The sequence below is a fragment of the Solanum tuberosum genome, unplaced genomic scaffold, assembly GCF_000226075.1.
Source record: "Solanum tuberosum cultivar DM 1-3 516 R44 unplaced genomic scaffold, SolTub_3.0 scf00057, whole genome shotgun sequence".
In the NCBI taxonomy this organism is placed as follows: Eukaryota; Viridiplantae; Streptophyta; class Magnoliopsida; order Solanales; family Solanaceae; genus Solanum; species Solanum tuberosum.
The window spans coordinates 484,941-495,069 of NW_006238984.1; the positions used below are offsets into that span (position 1 = coordinate 484,941).

Here is a 10,129-nt window from a genome sequence, read left to right on the forward strand (position 1 = left end):
CCGAATTATACATTAATGAGATTGTAAGACTACATGGGATCCCTATGTCTATTGTATCCGACCGAGACCCAAGGATTGCATCCAGATTTTGGGGTAGCTTGCAGGAAGCTTTGGGTACTAAGTTGAAATTTAGCACTTCGTTCCATCCTCAGACAGACGGCCAGTCGGAAAGAGTGATTAAAATTTTAGAGGATATGCTTCGAGCTTGCATTATGGAGTTTGAGGGTAGTTGGGACAAACACTTGGCTTTGATCGAATTTGGTTACAATAACAGTTACCAATAGAGTATTGGAATGCCTCCCTATGAGGCCTTGTATGGAAGGAAATGTCGGACCCCTCTTTCTTGGAGTGAAGTTGGTGAAAGAAAGCTTGTTGGTCCTGAAATTGTGCAACAAACAAAGGACAAGGTAAAAATTATCAAGGATCGTCTAAAGATTTCTTCGGATAGACAAAAGTCATACGCTGATCTTAAAAGGTGTGACATTGAATATCAAGTGGGAGATAGAGTATTCCTAAAGGTGTATCCATGGAAAAAGATTATGAGATTTGGCCAAAACGAAAAACTTAGTCCTCGATTTATTGGACCTTATGAGATACTTGGAAGGGTTGGACCAGTTGCATATAAATTAGCTTTGCCACCGGAGTCAGAGAAGATCCATAATGTCTTTCATGTTTCTATGCTCAGAAGATATCTTTTTGATCCATCGCATGTTCTTCCAGTTGAATCTATTGAGGTTAACCCTGCGTTGACGTATAATGAAGAACCTATTCTAATTCAAGCTGGAGAAGTAAAACAACTTAGGAACAAGAGAATCCCCTTAGTAAAGGTACTTTGGAGGAACCAATATGGAAAAGAAGCTACCTGGGAGAGAGAAGAAGATATGAGGACCCAGTATCCGCACATGTTCCGGGACTAGTGTCAGGTAAATTTCGAGACAAAATTTCTTTAAGGGGGAGAGAGTTGTAACAGCCCAAAATGCCAACCAAGAGTCGTTTGTCGATACACAATTGCTTAATCACTACTGTATGTTTTACTCTCATTTTGGGAACTTGAAATGTTGTGATATTTGCAAACTTGCTTAACATAAATTTTGATCGTAATTTAAGGTATTGTATTGGGGTATTTGCGTAATATTCTAATTAGAATTATGTATAACTTGAAAGGGAGGTGAGGGTTATACATATAGGTATATATGTATGCATTTTGGGCAGCCAACCTTTTTTTGGGCAGCCACCTTTTGGAGGCAGTTGTGCTTGTGATAAACATCACTGTTGAGACTACATGTTTACACCTATTCTATGTAAGAAATTTGTGTTCCTTAGTTCTAAGAAACTTGGTGAACACTCTCTAACCATATTACTGTCAAAATCACAAGAAAAAAACTTGGTCCTTTTGGCTGAAATTCAAGATACACCCTTCTCTTTGGTGAGTAGTCGAAATCTGTTTTTGAGCTAAGTAGTGTTTAGTACTTTTGGAATGACTCGTTCTCTACATCTCATGTTTCAGTGAATAAACATGTTTTGGAAAGATAATTCGTATACCTACAACTCTTATGTTTATGTAAAACTCTAATTTAGCTGTTATGGATTCGAAATATGGGACGCAACATAGGACAAGTTCTGTCCAGCTTTCGGATTTTGAAATCCTGTATGAACAACTGTTAGCGTATCGATGATATCGTTTTGTACAAAATATATTTTGTGGTGATTCCTGATTGTTTGCAACCTTAAGATATGTACCTACATCTTTAATGAAGGATATACAGTCCAGTTTTGCCATTTTCCTTTTCAAATCAAAGTTGCGACATAAGGTACTAGGCTGGCCAGAATAACTATTTTGGGAGCATAGTCGTATTTGTACAGGCTAAGCTTCCTTGTTATGATAATCATGGTTTACTTCGACATTATTGTGATATTAGGATTTAAAGAAGCTATTTAATTGTATTTTTAAGGTTGTATATACTCGTGAATGAGTTGAGGACCTTGATACGTTGGTTGGTCTACGGTCTGAACTCGCGACGTTGTGTTAGACTGTTTCTTTGCTAAAGCACTAAGGTTTGTGCATTTAATTGTATTTTTAAGGTTGTATATACTCGTGAATGAGTTGAGGACCTTGATACGTTGGTTGGTCTACGGTCTGAACTCGCGACGTTTGTGTTTAGACTGTTTCTTTGCTAAAGCACTAAGGTTTGTGCATAAACTTGTACTTGTACTCTTTTTACTTGCTGGTATATCTGAAAGTTTATCTTGGTACCTTGGTTACCCCCTGTCAGTTTGCATTGTTGTGTTGGTATCCTTAAGACATTAAAGACGCTTGTGTAACTCGCCCACCTGTATGGATTGTTTGATCACTAGGTACTGTTGTTGGGACTTTGTCCTTCTAGTGGCTGCGACTTTGTCTCTATTGGCATGCCACTTGATTCGGATCATTTGCCATATTGACTCTGGATTTTTAATCCGTCATAAGAATGGAAGTTGTCCATTTTAAGTACGAACTAGAAAGCCATTTTAATATGGTTCTTGGTTCTCTTGATTATTGGGTTTTGACCCTTCTTGATACAGGGCATCGTCCCTTCTTGATACCTGCTTGTGCTTGGTGTGACGACATGATGTATATATTGAGAGAGCCTTGTTGAATATCTTGGAAAACTATGCTATGAGAGTTCTTGACATTTGGATCTTTAAATATTGAACTTGATATTCTTTATTTATTGTTTAGTTGATTTATTTATTATGTTCAATTATGCAACCCATGACTTGAGAAAGGTAACTTGGTGAATCGGATGGCTCCGAACCTATAGTTTTTACACCACTAAGCTATATGCTTAGCGATAGTTGTTTCTATTGTAGGGAATGATCGAGTGGTTGCATGAAGCTAGCCATTGGAGATGGAGATTTTGAGAGCCTTAAGAAATATCACATTTGCATATAGGCATCTATTTTTCTATAAACATTGGGACTTGTACATGATCTATGGGTTGTTTATTTACATGAAATTTTGAGGACTAATTTGATCATGTCACCATGGGTTGTAATATAAGTATGTCTATATGTTTTGTTCTTTTAGGCTTTGTAAACCCAAGTCTTGTAATATACGAAATTTACTATTAGTTTTGACTGTTTGTGGGAAGCATGAATCGGCTGATTTCGTTACTCGAAAGTTGGTAATATTCTTGTTATCTCATCCTTAACTGTGAGGATAATATATGCATGAAAAGCTCGTCAGTTATTTGCTTAAAATATTCTGGGAGGGTTTTTCCGTCATAAGTTAAATTTTGTGCCATGTCAATTTTAACATCAAATAAATGTTTAAATGGGCATGATGTATATCCTTAACTAAATTATTCATTATGAACCTAATCCCTCTACTAGATTAAAATCAATATGGCCATAGTTAACCTCTTTTAAATGTCGCAAGTATTTAATTAGATTTTTTGTTTAAGTGGTAGTATCCTTTCGAAAGGGTTGCTACAATTAGTATAAAAAATGAAAATAAACCATGATAATTGAAGAAAACCGTAACTCAATTGGGGAATTCTACATTTTGAAAAAGAGGAATTTGGGAACTCCATGGATTAAAACTATGATACCTTGAAGCTAGCCTTCAATGGAGGAATTGAGACCTTGACTTGAAACCCTAGGTTGAATCTTTCTTCTTCTTTAAGTTTATAGAGAGAGAAGTATTTCTTAAAGGAGATTTGGTTTTCTTTTGTGAATTTGGAAGAATAAAGTGAATGGCTTAATTTTGGGTTTGAAAATACTTATATAGGGGTCTTAGTGAATGGTAAAATGACGTAGTATAGGAACTAATTAATTAGGAAAAGACCCAACTGCCCTTATCAATAACTGCCAGGTGACCAACAACAGACCCAGTCAATGGACCGTGGTCTGACCCACGACCCATTGTGATGGACTATGGTTGGTCATCAAAAACCTAATTATTTTCCATCGAACCACATACCAAAAAAGAGGGATAATGTCAAATTGTTTCACACTCTGTAACGTTGCCAAAGATCATATCAATAGTTCGCATCACGTAGTCAGCCGGACTAACGGGGCAAATTCTAGGTGTCATCACACATGGTCCACAGTAAGCTCATCAGACAAGGCATTGAGACCAAAGTCAAACAAGACTCCACACTTTCGCTAGTGTGCAATGTTCATCACAAGAGACTCAATTCGATACTTGGATAGTCACAACGAGATGCAAGGAGTTCACATATTGTCTATGCAACATCAATTGGTCTCGTCGCAGTTGTGAATACATTTTTTGTTCGATTGAGAGCACTATTCAAGTCATCAGTATTGATCAAAATTGGTAGTCAAATTTGCAAGAGAACATACACATTCAACACATACAAAAGGTGGTAAAAATTTTTGAAAGGGTAAAAAAAAATCATTTACAATTAAAAGCAAGTAAGAATGTCACAGAAAAGGTGGGCCTCACTCCACCAAAAATAAAAGCATTTGTCCTCAAATGCAAACAAGATTTTCGAAAAGTGAAAAGAAATAAAGACCGAGAGGGAGGTATAGAAGGGATCCTGTCTATGCAGTTGCTCCATCTGTCTTGGCAACGGTGCCCGGTGCATCAGTCTGGTCTAGGGCCTCAGTACACGAAGTTCATTTAAAAGGAACAATAACACCAAACTTACCAGTATTCGCTACAGGTGTATACGACAAAAACATATGAACAACTGTATAAAGTCCCCAGGACCATGAAGGAATAGAGGGGTCTCGAGAAGTAGTCTTCCTGTCAGAAATGTGCCTCTTTCAATGGCCTTTGTTTCTAGGTGAATGTTCTTGCTGTCCTTTTTTGGGGGGATTCGACCTCTCTTCATTTAATTTGAAATTCCGGGCTCTTATATTTCGGGGTGGAACGATTTTTCCCGCAACTTTTGGTCTAGCCATGTCTGCGAAGCATTGAGACAAAGTTAGGAAATATTTGAATAGAAACACAGAAAATCACTTTTAAAGCTATGTCAATTTGGCGATGGTAGACCCTTTCAACGAGCAAGAATTAGCTCACCATAGTGTGAAAAGGATACAGGGTTGCAGACTAAAGGCGATCAAGAAGTCTTTCGGCGAGTCGCCGAATTTCTTCGGCGGCTTCAGACTTCTCGCCGAAAGTTACAGAATATAATAACAAAAAAATATTTAAATGAAAGGCGAGATGGGGACATTAGGCGAACCGCCGAGTGGTTCGGCGAGCTCGACCCAATTCGCTAAATGACCCAACATGTGTATTTTCAACCTAGCTTCTCGAAATCAACCCCGTAACCCCCGAAAACAAAATTAAAGCATGAAAAATACAAATTCCAACAAGACACATAACATACAAACACTACACCACATAATTTTATCTTTTTCAAAGCACCAAGTTACGGAATTTCAACAATCAAAACACTACGGGAAAGATATTCAAACTAAAATTGGCATTTAAACATACTAATCCTATCAGAGAGGCCCATCACACGACAACACGGTAAAATCATTTGCATAAGAGTTCAAAATATCAAGACCAAACTCGGGGATAAGAAAACCAACCTTTAATGCTAGGCGGCAATGTAATCCAAATTCCGAGCACAAATCGATGACTAAAACATTTAGAGATTGCAAAAAAAAATATTTAAAAAATAGAGAATAACGTGCAGGTGTGAGTTTGTGAAGTGTTAAAGAGAGGGAAAGTGAAGGAGTTTGAACAAAAAATAACCTTTTGGCCTTAAAAGCTGTCCAGTTTTCGCCCGTTCGGCGACATTAATTTTACTCGCCGATTCGCTCGGTGAAGCGCCGAGTAGACACTTACCTCGCTGAATTTTATAGGACTTCCAGTTGATTTGGAGATCCAAACGGAGTACTATATTAGGGTCGCCAACTAGGTCGGTGACTCGCCAATAATTACCTTGTTTTCGCCAAAAATTACAGACTCCAAGGTTAATTTGTCTTGAGTCCAATGCGCCGACTGGACCTTTTTCACACCAATTTCCCTCTTTTTGAACACTTTCCACACATTAACCTACACAACCAACACACCATTATTCCAAACAAAGAAAGATAAACAAATAAGAAAACTTGGGTTGCCTCCCAAGAAGCGCCTAAGTTAGCGTCACTGCACGACGCAAGTCCACCTTCAAACCTCTTGGGGTTAGCCATAGTATCACTAGGCAAACCCCCCATCTGTCTCGGGTTGAGATGAGATGATATATGATCAATTTTGGTCTCCAACGGCTTGATTGACACTGAATGAGAGGTGACGGTCTGGCCAAGGGTAGACACATCTTGTTTCATTTTTAAAAAATATTGTCTGACCCTTCAACTTTGCTGAGGATAGGAGAGAGCATATCCTTAGACCTACCACCTTCCGAATCCTTTGGCTTTTGGCGCTCATGGGGAGGTATATATCTATCCTTCTCCCCATCATTCCAATTTGGATTACGGTCCCTCCATTCATGATCTCGATCTTTCCAACCATCATCTTTATCCCAACCTTGGTTACCACCCTGGTTCAGGTAGTTTGAACGAAAGCCATCACCTTGGTTGGTCAGGAAATTTACCTCTTCGTTATTCAAGGCTTTAAACTTGGACATATCCGAATTAGCACACCTGACACCCACGACATTGACACCTCGAGCTCCAACTCCCATGACTATTTTAGACAAACTATCAAGTTGTGTCATGATTTTGGCCATGTTTTGGTCCCTCTCTTGGTCCTTCTCTATTTGTTCTTTAGTCAACTTGAACGTGAGAGGGGAGACCTGGTCTTCACCGGTATACCACACCTTGTTTATGGTAGTCATGCCATCCAAGAGTTGAGCCGCTATCACATAAGGTTATTGCATCAAACCTCCCGGAGAAAGTTTGTCAGCAACACCCTTATTTAGCACATCAAGACTCCGGTAAAAATACTGCAGCAACACGTTATCAGGCAAGCAATGGGTTAAGCATTGAAGAATCAACTTCTTGAATTGCAGCCAAGTTTCATAAAATGGCTTGCCTTGGAGACAGTTGAAGCTCTGAATGTTGTCCCGAAGAGTCATCATCTTCGAGGGAGAGAAAAATCACACTTGAAATACGGTGACCAACTCCTCCCACGAAGTGATTGATTCACGTGACAATTTAACCAGCCACTTGCACGCTTCTCCCATCAAAGAGAACGGGAACAATCTCAACCAGACTGATTGTTGGGCGATATTCTTGAAGGAGAATGGTTCGCATACATCCAAGAAGTTTATAATGTGCTCCTGGGGATCCTCATGAGCCAAACCACTGAAAATCCCTTTTAGTTGCAAGAGTTGCAACATAGTACTCGTGATGTGAAATACTGCATTCCCTTCGGCCGGAGGCAAGCGAATGGCACCAATACCGCTCATGAGATGGGAGTCATTAGCATGAAGCTCGTTGACATCGCTGAGGTTTTCGATGTCGTCATGATAGCCTACTTAGGAGCCATTGCTACCGTTCATGCTCATATTTCCTATTTTCAACAAAAACAAGCAAAACAAAACTATGAATTAAGTAAGTAGAACTATAACTAATCAGAACAAAATCTAACTTAACTTGAAAATTCTGAACTAACACCACTTCCCAGCAGTGGCCCCATTTTGATTTCACGTATCAAGACACTACTTCCAGTTCATTTACCAACGATCGTGAGTAGTAATATAACATAACTAGTGAGTTGGGGTCGAGTCCCAAGAGAGTGATTCGTAATTGAGAATCAATAGAAAAGTAAAATTGTGTTCAAGTCAATCGTAGTTATAGACATTTAGAAGTAAAAACATGATAAATTAAACGGTGACACAAGTGTCAAATATCAAAGGGGGTTTTGTAATCAATTAACGATTAAAATAACAATTAAAAGTGAAAATGCAAATATGGAGATGGGATTCTTGGGATGTGATAGGATTATGGGCTAAAATAAACAACTAGGTAAATGCTATTGACAGTAAATCGTTGTACATTAGTAACTAAGATAGACTTTAATGGGGGTAAATTTTATCTTGAACAATTTTCCTCAAATCAAATTGGTTTTTCTAGAACACCAATAAGCGGCAATGAAGCACAACCTTCGCCTTAGTCCATTCACTCTTTCGAGCTGAATGTGTAGGAGAGGGTTTAGGATTCACTTTCTCGAGATGAACCCACGACAAACCAATAACCACAGATTATCGATTCAGTAGTTTTGGTCTTAAAGCCTCTCTCTCAAAAAAGTCAAAAACACGAAGATAAAATTGAATTTGCAACTACAACCCCATTAAATTCTAACACAACTATTGAACGAAATCACCTTTAAATAGCAAATTAACTATCTATTAGCAATACCCAGTAGTAAATTCAACCTATATTTGTATATTCACACCCCAAGAAGTGGGGTTTTAGCTATACATAGTAAACATATAGAAATCAATACCAAAATGTGTTTCCATCAAATGGGTACGATAGATATTGTCTCTACACATGTCTAGAATGAAGAATCTTCAATACCCACTTCAAATTTCTTAGAAATGGAAACCTTTCAATCTTCAAAGCTAAGGAACAAGGTCTCCCAATAACAATAACGTTCTAAGAACTCAAAATATTTGATATTGGTTGCACACAAAATCTAATACAAAAATGTGATACTTAACTAGAAATTTAAACTAGTATTTATAGTTATCAAAAAGTTTTCTGCGAAGGACCTCTTGGTGCAGTTAGTCAGGATCACTGATCCATTCGGCGATCCGCCCTTTGGTCTGGTTCATCGCCTTTCTCCACTGGACCTCATCAAATTCAGGTTCTGTAACTTTGGGCGATAGAGTACTGCATCGCGGAATAATTCAGCTACTCGTCGACTGATCATTTATCTCGCCAACTTGATTTTCTCCTTCAGAGCTTGGCACACTAGAATATTAGGCGAGATCATAGCCATTCGGCGACTCGCCTAATGGTTTAGGCGATCCTCAGGCTATCTTTTCTTTGTTCTTTTCAACTGCCTTGTTCATTTCTGCCCAATAGTGTCCATGCTTAGTCTCTAACTCCTAATACTTGAAACTCAAGGATTTTCATCAGTTATTGAGAAAAATATGTAGTTGAGGACACTCAATATATTTAAATAAAGCCCTAAAATAGTCTAAATCATGGACTCATCAAGTGTACTTTATGGGATAATAGGTCGAGTTACGTTTAACATAGTTGTACTTAATTTTTTTCTATTTTTAGTACACTCGTGTGCATTTCTTTTAAATTCCGCTTTGACTTCTATATGTGTCTAGATCGAATCATTACATATTGTTTACTTTTCCTTCTTAATCAGTTTGTGGTGCCTATTGAGTACCTTTGGTTTGTGGGACTCATATTACAATCTGCATCTATTGTGTGATGCACGTCCGAGCATAACTACTATAGTTGATTACTCGAGCTTATTGCAGCTTGGTTCGGAGCCAAGGGTGATCACTTAGCATCCTCGACTTATCTGCCTCTACCTATATTTTGGTTAGCTAGTCCTTTGCTTTTTTTATCCAAGCTTTGTATTTGGGTTCCCTCTTTGGACTTCTACTCTTTTCGTTTAGACAACTCTTAACTTTTGACTTCTAGGTATTTGTAGAAATCTATTGTATATATATCTTATGGCTTGCTTTCATTATTTTGTTCAGTTTCTGTTATTAATTTACTTATTCCCCATTGTTTCTACTCTTATATCCATTACTTGATGTTCTGAGTTAAGGGTTGGATTACCCACTAGTGAATTATAGTAGGTGCCATCATGACTGGAGAAATCGAATTGATACAAAAAATATGGCAAACTATGCAAGTAATGAGTCTCAAATCATTAATTATGCGATACAATTCATTAAATTAATTGACACTATGCGTTATGCATCTATTAACACAATATATTTTGAATGATGCATAGTCCTGTCATAAATGTTGAAAAGTTGAAAATTGTATGACGAATTGAGAAATGCTCATTGGCAAAAATTAAAGCGATTTTTGTCCCGCATCAAATCATTAATTATGCTATACAATTCATGAAATTAATTGACACTATGCTCTATGCATCTGTTAACACTATGTTTTTGTTCTTACTTGAGTTAGCTAGCGGCATGTTCCAGCAACTCTAGTTAGTTAGAAGCTTTTTCAGACATAGTACTAG

General features: G+C 37.9%; 1 protein-coding gene across 1 annotated transcript; it reads left to right on the forward strand.

The window, feature by feature from the left end:
• The first annotated feature begins 293 nt into the window (after positions 1–293).
• On the forward strand, positions 294–917 carry LOC107060097 (uncharacterized). The gene has a single exon (XM_015307478.1). It carries the CDS (start codon positions 294–296, stop codon positions 915–917), a length of 624 nt encoding a protein of 207 aa, XP_015162964.1.
• Positions 918–10,129: the final 9,212 nt, after the last annotated feature.